The sequence below is a fragment of the Camponotus vicinus genome, unplaced genomic scaffold (assembly GCF_025532165.1).
Source record: "Camponotus vicinus isolate PSW18456_S1 unplaced genomic scaffold, iyCamVici1.0 SCAF_13, whole genome shotgun sequence".
Classification (NCBI taxonomy): domain Eukaryota; kingdom Metazoa; phylum Arthropoda; class Insecta; order Hymenoptera; family Formicidae; genus Camponotus; species Camponotus vicinus.
The window spans coordinates 6,274,106-6,290,197 of record NW_028141949.1 but is presented as its reverse complement, the minus strand read 5'-3'; the positions used below and the strand labels follow the sequence as shown (position 1 = coordinate 6,290,197).

Sequence of the window (16,092 nt, the reverse complement as noted above, 5' to 3'; positions counted from 1 at the left end):
ATTACTCTACAAAATTATATACATGTTAATAAGCTCAATAAATATGTGCGAGCAAAACAATAAATTCAAATGCAAGTGTTGCGGAAATTCCAACATTACTCTTTCGTATTATTTTTATCGTTATATTATTGATGATTATTTAAAATGCTGTGTGAAAAACACGTCAAAAAGATATTTCTTAAATTATCAAAAACAAAAAATTGCGACAAAATAATATTGAATAAAAAATCAGGGGGGAAGTTTACATTAGCTTAAAAAACTTATAAATAACAATTATTTATAAAAATATAAATAAATAATATTTTTGATAATTCTGGCCACTATAAATTTAATATTCAGATATCAAAATTCTTATACATACTATTATAAATTATAAAAATAAAGAAATGCAAGTCATATATGATTAAAATATTCAGTTTGATAATATATGAATTTCAAGCTTTGAATGTTATATTCATTACTCGAAAATTATCATTTAAGAAGAATTGTTTGAAAATTAATAATGTAAATATTTTATAATCTTTATAATATTTTGTAATGTCAATTATTAAAAATTTCTGCCATTATCTATTTTATGTTAGCAAATCTCATTTTTAAAATGGATTTGTAACAATCATAATGGAATATAAAATAAATTTTTGTAATGATCTCTTTCATAAAAATATTTAGCACTAATCTTTTATAGAATATACCAATAAATTATATGTTATCTGCATATCTCGAATCGAGAAATATTCGAAAAGCAAGGCGATTCAAAAATTGTAAATAAGTTTAACAAACACGAATGGTATTTTTGCCAGTTACAATTACAACACCGTTATCTTGCAAGTCTTTCAGAGCGTCTTCGAACATTTCTCGCGTCACCAACTAAAAAAAAAACACAGGATTAACCAAACATACATTCCCTGGACAAATGCATATTAGAAATAAAGTAAATAATAAAATACAATAATAATATACAAATAAAAATGGATAAAAACAAACATAGAGTGAGATACATAAATAATGAATAAACTCACCATATTAGATGATTCTTTCAATTCCATAAAAATTTTCTGATAGTTCAGCGTCGGTGTCTTATCTTTGCCTTTAATGAGCTTCTTTAGCGCTTCCACTAATTCCTGCCTACGTTTTCTCGCAGCTAACGACATGCCAGTCGTTAGGATACTAATATCGATTTTGCCACTTAGTGGATCGATAGCCGATTGCTTCAACGCCTCTCGATGTAACCTGACGATAGAAATGTTACAATAATCGCATCATTAAAAATAAAAATATCATTAATCCAAGTATGCAATATCTAGCCACGTTTTATCTCTCACCTCCAAGCTTCCTCGACGTCCACAATCTCCACTATATTGCTGAATCGCATCTTAGCGTGTGCTTCAGCAAGTCTTATCAGCGACTCCAGTTGTCGTGGATACGCTGTGATTTGTCCGTGACCGCTTCCTACTCTGCGCATATCAACATAAGCCTGGATCAATCTCTGTTGACTCTCTTCATTAAGAATAGGATGAACGTGTTCCTTAGCATAAGCTATGTAATCACGTAGAATGCTCATGTCCACAATGTCATCTTCTTCCTCTAGATCAGATTTATAATATAATGATACCAAATGTCTGGCGAGTTTTCTATCAAATATCTCATCCTGAGGATCCAGCATGAGAAAAATTAAGTCGAAACGTGACATTAATGTATGCGGTAACATGACATTTTCTATCACCTAAAAACAAATATAAAGTGTAGTAGTGTAGTATACTCATTAATTCGATATCATATTGATAATATGATTATATGTTCAATATGTTCAATATCGATAATTCAATGGATATTTACTGTTTTATTTTTATTCCATTGCGACTCGCAAGGATTGGCCGCTGCCAAAATACTGGTTCTCGCATTTAATTGACAGATAATACCCGCTTTTGCAATACTCAGTGTTTGTTGCTCCATAACTTCGTGCAGCATCGAGCGCGTGCTATCGTTCATTTTATCGAATTCGTCGATGCAACAAATACCGTTATCAGCTAGCACTAAGGCGCCGGTTTGTAGTACTAATTGACGAGTTTCGGGATCTTTCGTTACGAAAGCAGTTAAGCCAACGGCGCTGGAACCTAAGAAGGAATTACGAACATGAAATATATGAACAAGTACTAAATTAAATATGGTTATCGCGTTATCAAAAAGTATATTTATACCTTTTCCGCTGCTATATTGTGAGCGCGGTACCAGATTGAAGACAAATTGTAATAGCTGCGATTTACTCGTACCCGGATCTCCACATAAAAGTATATTTATTTCGGACCGAAAATGTTTCTCGCCCGATTTATTCTGTTTTTTCTTTATCCCTCCGAATAATTGCAGCAATATTCCCTTCTTCACATCCTCGTTTTCATAAATGCTGGGAGCAATGTGTCGCGCCAATCGTTCGTATACATCTTCCTTTTGCGACAAGAGTTTTAATAATTCTACTCTCTCTGCTGGAAATGCATGTTGCTTGTCGTCTTCTTGTTCATACAGTCTATATGTAACCAACAAGTAACAAAAAATTAGCAAAAGATAATATTAATTAATTTATATAAACTATATGTACAAATATTTTTTAAATAAAATTCAATTAAGAAGTGTAAATCTGAAATGTATCTTACCGTTTCGAGTCTTGTTTTCTGAAGTGGACAACATCAACGTGCGTTCTATAAATAGCACGTACATTGGACTGTCGTGGATTAACGCGTATCGGTAACGCGCGATATATACCGGTGACGGAAATTCTGTCACCTGGTGAGACGGCGTCAACTAAATTATTATGTGCGAAAAGCACCACTGTATGAGGGGTTTGACCAGCCGGCATATCGTCCGGCGATTCTTGCAGTTTGATCATTTGCTTGTCTGAGAAATGACTGCGATTGTGTATCAAGTTAAAACAGTAATTGTTGTTGCAATGTGTGCATACCGTTGGCTCGGCTATGTGACCCCTGTCGATCTCCACAGTCGTCGTGAAAGAGCATACAATACACTTGAAGAATGCTTCTCGCATCTCCGGCATGATATTTGATGTTCTAATGACCATACCAGTGATTGTGATCAATTGATCTATGTCTTCTGGATTCAGAAGACGCATGCTTTTGGTTCTGGCAACATTGTAGGGTCGTACTTGAATTTGATGTTCCAATACCGCTGCAGGATGTCTCTCAAAGAACATTTCATTCGCAGTCATGTCGAAAGCGGGTATCACTTCCTGAGGATAGCATACCAATCGGTTGTAAAGCTGTTTGTCAAATGCCTCAAGATGAGCACAATTTATGTTTAAGAAAGGTGTCTCAAGCGAATGTATCTCTTCAAGTTTTTGCAAATAAAGTGGCTCCGATAGATTCATGTTCTCAGGCAATTCATCATTCTCTGCTTCTGGATCGATAAATCGCAAGATAAATCGTTTAAATTGTTCCTTACACTGATCCACTACAACATTTGTACCCCAAATTACCAACTGTGGACCATTCTCAGTTTCTGATGTTCTTTGAACATTAGGTTCTTCTGGTATCTATCAACAAAATTTATTCATGTTAATAATTTAATAGTATTTACATATTAATATTGCTATACAATTTTAACTCACTTCAGCCAAGTTAACTTGTCGCATATGTCTAACAGACTGAACATCTGGCCTCTGTCGCACAGGAGTACCTCTAATACCACTGCGGGGAGTACGAACTGATGCCAAGGAGCTAGGTGTTCCATAATTCAACGGAGAGGACAATTCTACTTCGCTCATACCTGCAGCAAGAGGGCTTGTTTGCACTTTCGGAGAAGACAATGGCACGGAGGAAGGATCTTCTGACGATGGTGCTATGGTTTCCTGTGCACGACGACTGCCCCATCGTAATGGAGTATCTATTGGATTGTCTGGTCTTCTCTGAGGCGTACCTATATATGACAAATATAAATATAGTTTACATACAATTATATTTTACATATCCTTGAGGAATATCAAGGAAAACATTCCATTATGAAAAAATTCTTCAACCTTGTCTCGTAGACGCGGAACCAATGGTGTTAGGTGTGCCAGCAATCGAAAGCGCTCTGGCAGAGGTTGGAGTCCGAGGCTGTCGTCTTGGCGTGCCATTGTCATCCTGCGGAACAGGAGTCCTCGGCGGTCTCATTGGACTCGACATAGTTGACAGATTGCGACAATCTTATACTCTCGTTCCAAAGTATATTCCAAGCGCGAGTAACCTGCACACGCCGCTTGGTTTCCCGCGCAAATGCAAGAATAAATTCATCAAGAGGACGCTGATGTCAACAGACAGTGAGTTTTTCTATATTGGCTATATCCTGTATACTTCATTCGTGTATTTACCAATCAGCTGATCGACATTCGCGCGCGCGCGTCGCGAATAGATTGCCTTTTTTTAGCTGAACTAGAATGGAATGAAATGAGATAGATATGTATTCCTAAGTTGAAAAGAAAAGGAGGGGAAGCAAAAAGTGTAAGAAGACCTGCCAAAAAGAACAATCCTAGATGTCAACGTCAACGCGTGTCGAGGTCGAGAGATAGGCCATGGTAGGCGGAGTGGTACACATATGCTGTGTGTGATGCAGTCAAATGATGCAGTCGAAAAATGTCAATTGTTCGTAGACGTCACGAGCGATTGGCTAGACACGAATCATAAATGTAATTTGACGAAGTGGATAATATTGTGTGACAGTTAAATTCTATCCGAGATTTTCACTCTCTCGGATAATGATGCCTCATATTTACTCCACTCATTCATGATCGCGTCTGAGATGAATCAATTGTTCACGACAATAGCACGTGATAATCTTTATAAATTTCTTCGCACTTGAATCACGACGTCTATTTTTCGCATAAAGCACCTTTGTTACAAATTCCGTAAGTAATACCTCCTGTAATACAATTGTTCAATATGAAGAGCCCTTTGTCTATTTGTATTCACGAGCAATAAAGTTTCGTCAGTGATAGAACATTGATACATAATGTATAAATTCTATCTATGATGTATAAATTATTATGTTTATTTTCATATTATTATTATACTGCATGCACTTCCTTGTTTGTAATGCCTTTACCAAGTATTGCACAATTTGTTATCTTATCAGGAAAGAGTCATGTATTCCATCAATAGGAGACCTTTATTAGGGGGCGCATCTGATAGCGAATTCGAGGATGATGTAGAGACCGAGGTAGATGACTCTAATATTGCAATCCCTGATGAGAAACCATTTTTAAAATCATATGAACCACATGACAAGTATGTTTTTTTTCACAATCCTGAAATTTAATTTAAAATTCATTTGCTAAAGTCTATATCTATAATTTTCCCTTTTATATATTTTAGGTATAATTTTGCATATATTGTATTTTACTTACTTGGAATAAATACATTAATTCCATGGAGTTTTTTTATTACTGCTGATGATGTAAGCGACTGATATTTATTTTTTTTTTTTTTCATAATTATGTCTGGATTATTATTGACTATATAATGTTTCCAGTATTGGATGTATAAGTTCAGAGAAATTCATAATATGACAAATATTACTCATACATATGCAGAATTATTTGAAGAAAAGACGGATCTTCAAGCTAGTTTTACATCTTATTTAAGCATAGCCAGTGCGTTGCCAAGCACTCTTTTTTTAATAATAAATGCATTTATTAGTAAAAGGTGGGTAAAGTTATCAAGTAAAAACTAATTATTTAAAAATAATTATTTTAAAACGTATATGCAATTATCTATGCAGAATTATTTAAAGTTGCTATTTATCCTTGGTTATTCTTTTGAACTTGAAAACACTATTGAAATTAAGTTAAGAAAAATTAAAAGAAATTGTACACAAAAAAATATTACAATCATGTAAAGTATAAATAATTATATGTAATATATAAGTATATAAAATTATAGTAAAATATAATTTCATTATATAATTAATTACTTTGTTGCAATCTTTTTATATATTGTATAAAAAAGAAGAATTATAAATAACTTTAAATACATATTAAAAAATATATGCATTGTTTAATAATTAAAGTTTTTAAAAACCCAGAATCTCTCTAACTGTAAGGATGGTGGGTTCACAATGTACAATATTGCTGCTATTTATAATGACGACTACATTTGTCGAAGTGAACACTGACAAATGTAAGAGATCAAATTTTATTTTGTCTTTATATGCATTATGTCTTGTAATAATTATAACTATTTTTGTCACTTTAGAAATAAAATAAAACTTCATTTTTAGGGCAAAATCAATTCCTAATTATTACTTTGGTAACAGTTGCAGTTGTAAATGGTGTGTATATGCTTTACATAATTAAATTTGTAATAAAACTATAATAATTCCAGTAATTATATTTTGCTATAAGTATTATTATAATAATATAAAATTCCAGCTGCAAGTGCCATTTTTGGAGGGAGTCTTATGGGTATAGTAGGAAAATTTTCGCCGAAATATATAACTGCTATGTCCGGCGGACAAGCTCTCGGTGGAATATTTACAGCCCTAGCAGAAGTATGTTCCTTGTGGATAGGCGCTAGTCCGGCACTTTCCGGCTTGATGTATTTCATTATCGGTGATATTGTGCTCCTGTTATCGTTGATCGCTTATATTATTTTAGAGAGAGCGGTAAGCCAATTTTACTCAAACATATCTTGGAATTAACTTACTGAGTTTTTAACTATTAGCCATTGTCATATGCGAAATGAGATTATCACTAATATTCATAACGTTTATATCGCGATGATGCATCGCGTACAGATGTTCTATAATGTATGCAAAGTTACTTATATGATAAAATAAGTCGCATTATGCGTCACAGTAGCATATTGTATTACTGCACAATTTACTTTGTCGAGAGATAGGATTAAATTCGATGACTCGCTCGAGGAACTCTCAAGCTTTTTTATATTCTATCAATCGGATTCGTGAAATCTACAATTTGAATCGTTGCTCCAATAAAAACAATTCCTTATTTTTTTTCTTAGCCGTTTTTTAAGCATCATATGATAGAAAAAGTACCTGATCGTGCGAAATCTGATTATTCGATAAATGGGGAAGTCAGCTTCTCGACAGATTCGAATGTATCATATACGCGGATTATAAAAAGGATCTGGCATTATGGCATTAGCATATTTCTTGTATTTTTTATATCGCTGGCTGTATATCCGGCGATCACTGTGTTAGTGGAGAGTCAATACAAGGGAAAAGGCCATGCATGGAATGGTAAGCCGAGATTTCAGCAAATATATTTCATTATAATGTTCCTCGCGCGATTTTAAACAAATAAATTTATGGATAAAAGATTTGAAATGATTCTTTTAGATATATACTTTGTACCTGTGGTAACGTATCTTATCTTTAGTACAGGCGATTATGCCGGAAGAATATTATCTGGTATTTTTCAATGGGTGAGAAATTTGTATCTTAATTTGCAAAGTTGCATTGCATTGTTTTTATGCGAGATGTTTCTACTAATTGTTTTGTCATTGCAGCCAAAAGGTAATCCGTGGCTCGTAATGTTTATGAGCGTCGCTAGAGGCGTTTTTATACCTGTGCTTATGTTTTGTAATGCGCAACCAAGACATCATTTACCTGTTTATATTCACAATGATATATATTACATATTGATAACTATTATGTTCGCCGTAACCAATGGATATCTCTGTAATTTAATATTTATTCTTGTACCCACGTAAGTATCATCAACTATAAAATGTTTTAATTATGAAAATAAATAAATATAAGACTCGAAATATAAAATTAAACAAAACAGTTATAATGGCAATACGAGTCGAGTGTCGATGTTATAACACATTTATTTATAATACAATCAAATAAATATTGATATTAAAGCATACAAAGAGAGGATAGCGAACGTTTCGACCCTATTTTTGGGTCATCTTCAGCGCGAAAGTATATAATAAAAGATAATATAATGAAAAAATATAATAACATATAATAATTTATTATCGCTTTAGACAGCACCCTTTGTAACAGACTCCGATATAAAACACTTTGTTATTATATTTTTTCATTATATTATCTTTTATTATATACTTTCGCGCTGAAGATGACCCAAAAATAGGGTCGAAACGTTCGCTATCCTCTCTTTGTATGCTTTAACATCAATATTTATTTGATTGTATTATAAATAAATGTGTTATAACATCGACACTCGACTCGTATTGCCATTATAACTGTTTTGTTTAGTTTTAATTATGTATAAAGTATTTTGTGCTATTGATTTATGTCATTACATATTTTCATAGAATTGTGGATAGCCAAGAGAAAGAAGTTGCATCTGCAATGATGGGAGCTTTTCTGGGTATAGGATTAGCATCTGGTGCACCACTTAGCTTGTACATGGTAAAAGCTCTTTAATGTCCTAATTGAAAATGAATGTTAATGAAATATGTGATTTCACTGCCCATTTTGTACATTCCCAATCAGATAGAATCATAAAACAAAGTATTTAAATCTCTTATAAATATAATGATATTAATAAAATGTAAAACATATCCTCAGCTGTATTCTCGATTGTTATTGTCTCAAAGTGTTGCTGATAATTTACAGGATTTACATTTACATTTTTCATTTTCTTGTGGATAAAAATTCTTGTAAGTTTCGATGATTTTACTAAAAATTCGAACAGATTTCTGTGTCAAATATAATTTTTATGATTAGTTTGACGAACTTCTTATAATTGTATTCATTCATGATACAATTATAATGATATAATTATATTGATACAATTATTTTCATATGTAACTATATATATACATATATATAGTTACATATGAATATATGAACATATAATACATATTTTATAGATACGTATGTATAGAATGATATAGTAACGGAGGAAATTTCGTATTAGAGTACGTGCAATTTATATAATTTGTAACATATTTATTATATAGGATAAATGTGACTATACAAATGTTTATGTAACATGTATATATAACATGAAAATATATAAAGTATTTCTGATTTTAGTCATTGTGTATTGTAAAATATATATATTTATTTTTAAATACTGTATCTATCTACAACATCAGATCAATAATTAGAATATATATCATATATATATAAAATACAAATATATATCATATATATATATCATATATATATCAAATACATATCAATAAATCCATAGAAACAAAAGATACATCACATATTATGTATTATATAGTCTTATTATATACAGAAAAACAATTTTATATATAATTTTGTTAAAAAAAAACTGCTTAATTATATAATTCTCTTTTCGTTTAATTTGTACATTGGGATCTTGAAGAAATTTAACACGAAAATTTATTATCAAATAAATAATACAAATAATCAAATGGAAAACTATACTTTAACTTTGGCTTAAGAATTTCCCAACAGAATTTCTTGTGTTTTACTTATACCATATAAATTAAAGCTTTATACAAACAAAACTGCAAATTGTCAAGTTACAATTAACATTATAATTTAAATATATCATAGCCATTAATTTAAATCTAATTCTTTCTTTCTCATAGTTATATTCATTATATATTATTTCAAGACTAGACAGTATCAATATTATTGCATACTTAAATACAAAGCAAAATTTTCGACAAACAAAAATTACAACAATATCTCGTCATTTCCTTAGTAAAAAAATATAATAAAATTTATATATATATAAAAATTTAACTAAGTGCTTATTCCAAAGCTGTAGAAATATTTTCTAATGCTAAATTTTGATATTTACAACAATTTTTAATAACTGTCTACTTGATGCATTTAAGGTGCTTCTATATACCATGTTTTTACGCGAATAGAGAGTTGTGCATAATGTTAGAAAAGTAAAATAATACTCGTAGTTATAAATAATAAAGTCCCGCTCACTTATTGGAGCCGACACGTATCTCATGATCGACGATATTGTCGTTCCTTGTCAGTGAGTGGAACGAACATTACGCCTATTAGCGGCCGCTGTTTGATTTTACCATCCAGAGTCTTGTCGATTTGCATTAAGGTTTGATCCGAATTTTCGGAGCCCATTGGCACTACTAAACGTCCACCAGGTGCTAATTGATCTACCAACTATAAATCACAAGATATATCGTTCTTAATGTTTATTCCAATACATCTGAGAATAATTTTAAATATTTCACTTACCGCTTGTGGCAGTTCTTTGGCGGCTGCTCCCACATGAATAGCGTTATATGGCGCACGATCGGGATATCCCAATCTTCCATCACCAACTAAACAATTATAATCATGATTAAATAATCTCATTACTTTGAAAAAAAAAGTAAAATTGTAACAATGCATATATTACTTAAAGTAAAGTTTTTAACTTGCCAACTAATTCCACACGGCCACTGCGCAGAAGTTCCGGATGGTCGTGCCTAATGTTTTCTTCGGCCATTGTTCGGAGCTCTGGAATATGATCGATTCCAACGGCTAATCCATGTGGTCCTAACATAATGGCCATACAAGCTGTCAAGTATCCTGAACCAGAACCAACATCCAATGCCTTTGCACCATCATGTAGTTTTTCTTCAAGCAATTCCAGGGCATATGCATGCTAAAGAATTTCAGTTTGTCTTCCAACTTGTAATTTCCTTTTTATTGTTTTTTTCATTTGTATGTGTATGTGTGTATATATATTCAGTTATTATTTTTAAAAATGACTGTACTTTAATTCTAAACAAATTTTTTTTGCATATCATACTTATTATAATCTTTTGATCAATAAACAAATATACATTAAATATACATTATATATAATATACAATATAATATACATTATATATAATATACAATATATATACATTAAATATAAATAAATATATATATAATAAATTATTGGCATTTTTAAAAATAAGAAGTTTAAAAAATTATACCATATGAGGAGCACTAATGGTAACTCCGTAACCTATCCCTTGTGGAGAATCTATGTAAGCATGGCTAGGCTGAGTATATTTTCCTCTGTCCACAGAATTCATTGCTTCAAACACTCTATCAGATTTAATCACCCTGGATCCTAAAGATAATTTTCATACATTATGTATATATGACGTAAACAATATATCGCAAAAATGAATAAACAGAAGTTTATGAAATTTAAAAGTATCCATATGTTTTTGTAAATTATTCTGACTCAAAAAAACAGAGGAGAATTAGTTATTCATTTTTGTGTATTTAGTCTTTCAATTTTAAATTTGTACGGTTTAGATATCAATTATAAAAAGCAGAATGTAAACATTCCGTGTTTTCATGGAATAAACTACATTTTTTAGCGATAACTCGCCAGAAAAAACATATCTTAGCATCAAAACAAACAGCGTGCATCCACCGATATGTGGGACGATGTGACATAATATTGCATAACAGTCGCGCGACACTTACGCCTGAGATGTTGGATGAGCTCCTGATTGTTCCTACCGTGATAACGCCCGTACATAGCCATGTTGTACGTGAGCACAACAGGCGACAGGATCGCGAGCGTCGAGCAGAGGTACTCGACGACGCGGTATCGAATCCTGAGGAGACGCGTGGCGGCGACCGGCTTGTCCGGCGAAACAATCCAGGCCAACCGGCGATCCGTCACCTACGTTCACCCGCTTAGTCGTCGCACCTCCGAGGCTATTTCTGGATATTCGATACGCACCCAGCTAGCTATCCGCTAGCTTTCGATTTCCTTGGAATATACTCCCCGATCGCGCTTATTTCGATCAGCTTTTTCTCGCCAGTCGATTCGAAACAATCTTAGGATTTAGGACACGCCGTGACCGAGCATCGCTTCACCGACGACGATGATCTCGCGACGATTCGACCGGATTGACACGATGGATTGCGAGATTGCCGGCAATTGTTGAGCAATCGCGCGAACCTATTGCGCACGTCACTTTTCAAAATAGCATTGAAACACTCCAGATTGCCGCGGATCCATAACTCGTCGTCGAGTGACCGACGATGCGATTGGGTAACAATTTTTGATTGGCGGATGCTGCGGGCGTTGTTTGATCGATCCCTCGCGAATTTTCGCTCGATTATCTCGATACGCAACGCGCGCGGTTATTTAATTTATGAATAATTTGACATTTTAATGAGATATACATGTATATATGTGATCAAACATCCGTATAATTTTATTGTTCTAACGAATAAAGTTGAAAATTTAGGGTGAAGATTGTTTGATAAGCTATCTTTGTGCTGATTTGACTTTTCCTAGAATTGTACAGCACTTGTTTGCATAAATCACAATTGTTTGATAAGCTATCTTTGTGATTTAATTTAATATGCTTCTGGTACAGTATTTATTTGTACAAATTATGTTATATATCATTTTTAAATGTGAAAATGACTTGATATATAATATACGAGTAGACTTGATATATAATATACGAATAATTAGAAACGATATACGAAAGTGTATATAAAATTGTATTTTATCTCTTATTATTAAAAAATTTATCTTTTTATTCATTAATTCGTTACAATCCTTTCTTTGCATAAAAGAGAAGACTTTAAGTATTTAATATATATTATATACATATACAAAATATAATAAAACAGCATGAATATCCAATAGATAACTTCCATGATTCAATTATCACAACCATGGAAGTTTCCATCAGAAAACTTCCATGATTGTGATAATCAAATTGCATTAAACATAAACAATCAAAACATATTCATAACTGCAATTCGCAAAATATTAATTAATTTAAGTGGATTATATAAAAGAATTAATAGGGGAGGGAATATATATATGTAAAATATAATTTATTATATTTTCCTAATCGAAAACGGAGCATATTTCATATCTATGCATGCATGAAAAGAATTAGTTCATGAATACAAATTCCTATTATATCGTTGATCGACGGATTATTTAATCGCTTGTTCGAATTACGCGTTCGCTGCAAAGAAACCTCATTCTAAAAATTCTAATTACGTAATTGAGTAGTAGGATCTGTGAGAGGAACGTAAGAGACTTGCATCAGTTTCTTCTTCGTGATCGTGCCGTCTGTATTCTTGTCCACCTGTAGCAGATCTTGAAACCTTTGGAAACCTTCTATAGCCACGACCGGGCATATCAGTCGACCTCCGGGAGCTAGTTGATTTATTAACTGTAATAATTTGCATCATTTATATCGTGCAATTATAGCCTTTCTTTATGATGTATCTTTGTGTGTTTTCTATGTACTGTTACGTTTACCTCTTGCGGTAAAGTATCGGCCGCTGCTCCAACGTGTATAGCGTTGTAGGGTCCATCAGCATCGTGTCCCAATCTGCCGTCTCCCACTAGGCGCATTCATAATGACCTGTTGTTAGTCGGCAGTCTTTATCTTTTACCTTTACAGCAAAGCCATAGTCAGTGGACAGTGTTCCGTTTGACTCTTCACGGCAACGTACATACCTACTCCACGTGGACGGATCACGAGTATCTTTTATTCGAATTATGCATATATGTAATACTTCTTGAACGTTTTCTTTTTTTATTGCACGATAAATTGCTACGATAGAATGACGAAAGAAAGACGAACATAACATTGACGCGCGAAAGAGAAGAGCTTCGACTGTTAAAATTGACGTTCCGGGGTCGAGCAGTGAGGGATAATATTAACAAAGTACTGGCAGCTTACCGATAAATTTGATGCGGCTTTCCTTAAGAAAATGCGGATTGTCCTCGCGCACGTTTCTAGTGGAAATTTCTATGAGCTCGGGAATATGCTCGATACCGATTACGCGTCCGTGCGAGCCTACCATGTACGCCATGCAGGCTGATAGATAGCCCGAGCCTGAACCGACATCAAGTGCCTTGGCGCCATCAAAGAGTTGATCAGAGAGGATTGACAATGCGTATGCATGCTGCAAGAGATATAATACGCGTGATTTATCGACCTGTTATCGAGCGGAAAGAATTCGAAAAATATATTATCTTCAATGACTCTTATTTATATATGTGATATGCCAATACTCTATTATTTAGAAAATCTGATTGTCACAAATTAAATATGAGCATAACATAAATAATATAAAGATGAGATAAAAGGAGAATCTGATATCCTCATTTTGAGTTACAATATTTATAATATCTTCATTCCATGTAAATATTTTTTAGGATAAATAAATAAGTAAATATATATATATATATATATATATGTGTGTGTGTGTGTGTGTGTGTGTGTGTGTGTGTGTCTGTGTGTCTGTGTGTGTGTGTCTGTGTGTTTATTAAAATCAATTTGTTTTATACAATAAATAGATATATTAAATAGAAGATGTATTATATATATATATATATATATATATATATATATATATATATATATATATATATATATATATATATATATTCTCTATTTATATTTTATACAATAGATATATCAACATTAAAAAAATAATAAAAATGTATTAAGCAAAAATATCTATTACATATTAGAATTTTGTTTAAAAAACTTTATAAAGATTGTATTGAGATAACTTGCTATGTAATCTTAGTAATTATATTTGCAAAAAATATTATATATGATTTTTATATTTTTCTTACTTAGTATAAGATAATATTAACAAGTGTAAGATAAATTAACAATTTTCTTTATTATACAAAAAGATATCGTCTTGTAAAATTTAAAATATAGGCAATTTAAAGCATATGCTTACCATATGTGGTGCACTGATTGTCACATTGTAACCAATTCTCCTAGGACGATCAAGGTAAGGATCCGATTCGTGACAATATTTAGCTCTGTCAACAGTGAGCATTGCAGTTTCTGCCCTATCCGTTGCCAATATGCCAGCATCTGTAAATAATCTATCCTTAATTGCTACACAAATAAATGATTGTATCTAACAACAAGAAAGACTTAGTGCTATTGTTTACATTAATTAAGCCAGCTCTGCGATGATTACAGGAGTCATTTACCTTTCAGCTTTGTCACCATCTCTTGATTTGTAGTACCGTTGCAGTGCCATGCCATGCTTTGTTGACTGGTCTCTTACGATCCACAGGCTTTATAGCATAGCCAAGAAGATCTGCTTAATATAAAACATATAAATTTCTGACTGATTGATAACAGATCTATAAGGACAATTCTAATGGCCGTAATTGCGACAATTATTTGAAGGAAACGTTAACGAGAGCGATTAACGGGATGAAGAAAAATGAAAGATTAGCTAAACGCACCTCGCAGACCTTCAAAAGAGTCTCATTTGTCGCGAAACGTCCTCATTCCTCTTGTATATTCGTGTTTAACATGGCCGTGAGGATACAGGTCATACACATACAGGTACCGACCGTAGCGACCTTAAGGGAGTATTACTGGTGGGGGTTATAAAACAGCTGATGCGGTACGCTTATCGATTTGCTCTTCTTGTTCGCGAGATAAGGAACTATGGTGACGTGATCTGATCGCGAATTTCTGGCGTTACGTGCCATCAGATTTAAATGTCACCAGACGAATGACTTGGCAGCTTTGAACTTATCGTGCCAAAAATAAAAAAAAAAAATTACAAATTATAAAGTATCACTTCACGTCATTGAAAAAAATTTTGAATAAAATAATAACAATTCTTTATCCAATTTCAGCAGTTTAAAACTGGTTTAAAACTCTCGATGGATGACTTGATGAATAACGAAATGAATGATCAATTGTGTTTTCGCTCGAGAACAGATTACTTACCGAGAGAGTTCAATTACATAACTGTTGCAATTCTATTTGCGTCATCGTTGTTATAAGGCATTCCGAGTGGTCGAACGATTTTGCGCATTTTGGTTGCGAGTTTCGTCGCGTCGGTTATAGATAGAAAATATTTTCCGCGCGAATTTCGTCCGACGGAAATTTGAAAATGACTTTTTCAAATAGCTCCGAAAATCTAATTGGCTACATCCGAATAGATCCGTGTCACACGTTATCCAATATAAGATCGTATTGTAAGAATGCGTTCGGAATTCCTACCTGTGAGACGGAATAGCTTTCAATTGACCAATCAGGATAGAGAAATCTTGGCTGTTTTTATCCCAATTCATTCTATGGATAGAATTTCCGAACTCACGCTAATACGTCACAGTTGGTACTGATGCAGCTT

At 32.9% G+C, this 16,092-nt stretch overlaps 4 protein-coding genes across 9 annotated transcripts; 1 reads left to right on the top strand and 3 right to left on the bottom strand.

Annotated features, from left to right (window-relative positions):
* Positions 1 to 770: 770 nt before the first annotated feature.
* Dpa (disc proliferation abnormal) lies at positions 771 to 4,297 on the bottom strand. Its single transcript, XM_083086564.1, has 8 exons — positions 4,025 to 4,297; positions 3,617 to 3,924; positions 2,649 to 3,541; positions 2,199 to 2,521; positions 1,837 to 2,114; positions 1,323 to 1,723; positions 1,020 to 1,230; positions 771 to 867 (listed from the first exon to the last, which is right to left on the bottom strand). The coding sequence occupies exons 1-8, from the start codon at positions 4,170 to 4,172 to the stop codon at positions 772 to 774; spliced, it is 2,658 nt and encodes an 885-aa protein (XP_082942690.1). The 5' UTR covers positions 4,173 to 4,297; the 3' UTR covers position 771.
* Ent1 (Equilibrative nucleoside transporter 1) lies at positions 2,049 to 8,537 on the top strand. 3 transcript variants are annotated; one of them, XM_083086569.1, is made up of 13 exons: positions 2,727 to 3,537; positions 3,652 to 4,306; positions 4,399 to 4,891; positions 5,119 to 5,270; positions 5,358 to 5,439; positions 5,515 to 5,687; positions 6,067 to 6,161; positions 6,262 to 6,312; positions 6,413 to 6,645; positions 7,005 to 7,242; positions 7,342 to 7,427; positions 7,512 to 7,711; positions 8,289 to 8,537. In XM_083086569.1, exons 4-13 carry the CDS (start codon positions 5,128 to 5,130, stop codon positions 8,398 to 8,400), a joined length of 1,413 nt encoding a protein of 470 aa, XP_082942695.1. In that variant the 5' UTR covers positions 2,727 to 3,537; positions 3,652 to 4,306; positions 4,399 to 4,891; positions 5,119 to 5,127; the 3' UTR covers positions 8,401 to 8,537. The 3 variants fall into 3 exon arrangements, with proteins under 3 accessions (XP_082942694.1, XP_082942693.1, XP_082942695.1); XM_083086568.1 differs by lacking the exon at positions 2,727 to 3,537 and adding an exon at positions 2,049 to 2,150 and having other exon boundaries at positions 7,342 to 7,711; XM_083086567.1 differs by having other exon boundaries at positions 2,716 to 3,537; positions 7,342 to 7,711.
* Positions 8,538 to 9,180: 643 nt separating this feature from the next.
* LOC145964143 (protein-L-isoaspartate(D-aspartate) O-methyltransferase) lies at positions 9,181 to 11,963 on the bottom strand. Its single transcript, XM_083086579.1, has 5 exons — positions 11,407 to 11,963; positions 10,902 to 11,041; positions 10,357 to 10,582; positions 10,171 to 10,256; positions 9,181 to 10,095 (listed from the first exon to the last, which is right to left on the bottom strand). Exons 1-5 carry the CDS (start codon positions 11,465 to 11,467, stop codon positions 9,919 to 9,921), a joined length of 690 nt encoding a protein of 229 aa, XP_082942705.1. The 5' UTR covers positions 11,468 to 11,963; the 3' UTR covers positions 9,181 to 9,918.
* A 464-nt stretch (positions 11,964 to 12,427) lies between these two features.
* LOC145964144 (protein-L-isoaspartate(D-aspartate) O-methyltransferase) lies at positions 12,428 to 15,921 on the bottom strand. 4 transcript variants are annotated; one of them, XM_083086581.1, is made up of 7 exons: positions 15,687 to 15,920; positions 15,191 to 15,484; positions 14,930 to 15,039; positions 14,668 to 14,807; positions 13,650 to 13,875; positions 13,223 to 13,308; positions 12,428 to 13,133 (listed from the first exon to the last, which is right to left on the bottom strand). In XM_083086581.1, the coding sequence occupies exons 3-7, from the start codon at positions 14,982 to 14,984 to the stop codon at positions 12,951 to 12,953; spliced, it is 690 nt and encodes a 229-aa protein (XP_082942707.1). In that variant the 5' UTR covers positions 14,985 to 15,039; positions 15,191 to 15,484; positions 15,687 to 15,920; the 3' UTR covers positions 12,428 to 12,950. The 4 variants fall into 4 exon arrangements, 3 of the variants coding, with proteins under 3 accessions (XP_082942707.1, XP_082942708.1, XP_082942706.1); XM_083086582.1 differs by lacking the exon at positions 15,191 to 15,484 and having other exon boundaries at positions 15,687 to 15,921; XM_083086580.1 differs by lacking the exon at positions 15,687 to 15,920 and having other exon boundaries at positions 15,191 to 15,677.
* Positions 15,922 to 16,092: the final 171 nt, after the last annotated feature.

Bases quoted from the DNA above. Each gene is read 5' to 3' on its own strand.
- Dpa (XM_083086564.1), bottom strand. From the start codon at position 4,172: ATGTCGAGTCCAATGAGACCGCCGAGGACTCCTGTTCCGCAGGATGAC. The intron at 3,542-3,616 runs GTGAGTTAAAAT...TTTTGTTGATAG, and splicing joins GACAAGTTAACTTGGCTGAA to ATACCAGAAGAACCTAATGT. The intron at 2,522-2,648 runs GTAAGATACATT...GGTTACATATAG, and splicing joins AGAAAACAAGACTCGAAACG to ACTGTATGAACAAGAAGACG.
- Ent1 (XM_083086568.1), top strand. From the start codon at position 5,128: ATGTATTCCATCAATAGGAGACCTTTATTAGGGGGCGCATCTGATAGC. The intron at 5,440-5,514 runs GTAAGCGACTGA...TAATGTTTCCAG, and splicing joins TTTTTATTACTGCTGATGAT to TATTGGATGTATAAGTTCAG. The intron at 6,313-6,412 runs GTGTGTATATGC...ATAAAATTCCAG, and splicing joins AACAGTTGCAGTTGTAAATG to CTGCAAGTGCCATTTTTGGA.
- LOC145964143 (XM_083086579.1), bottom strand. From the start codon at position 11,467: ATGGCTATGTACGGGCGTTATCACGGTAGGAACAATCAGGAGCTCATC. The intron at 10,583-10,901 runs GTATAATTTTTT...GAAATTCTTTAG, and splicing joins CCATTAGTGCTCCTCATATG to CATGCATATGCCCTGGAATT. The intron at 10,096-10,170 runs GTAAGTGAAATA...TGTGATTTATAG, and splicing joins CCAAAGAACTGCCACAAGCG to TTGGTAGATCAATTAGCACC.
- LOC145964144 (XM_083086582.1), bottom strand. From the start codon at position 14,984: ATGGCATGGCACTGCAACGGTACTACAAATCAAGAGATGGTGACAAAG. The intron at 13,309-13,649 runs GTAAGCTGCCAG...GAATGCGCCTAG, and splicing joins AAGCCGCATCAAATTTATCG to TGGGAGACGGCAGATTGGGA. The intron at 13,134-13,222 runs GTAAACGTAACA...AAATTATTACAG, and splicing joins CCGATACTTTACCGCAAGAG to TTAATAAATCAACTAGCTCC.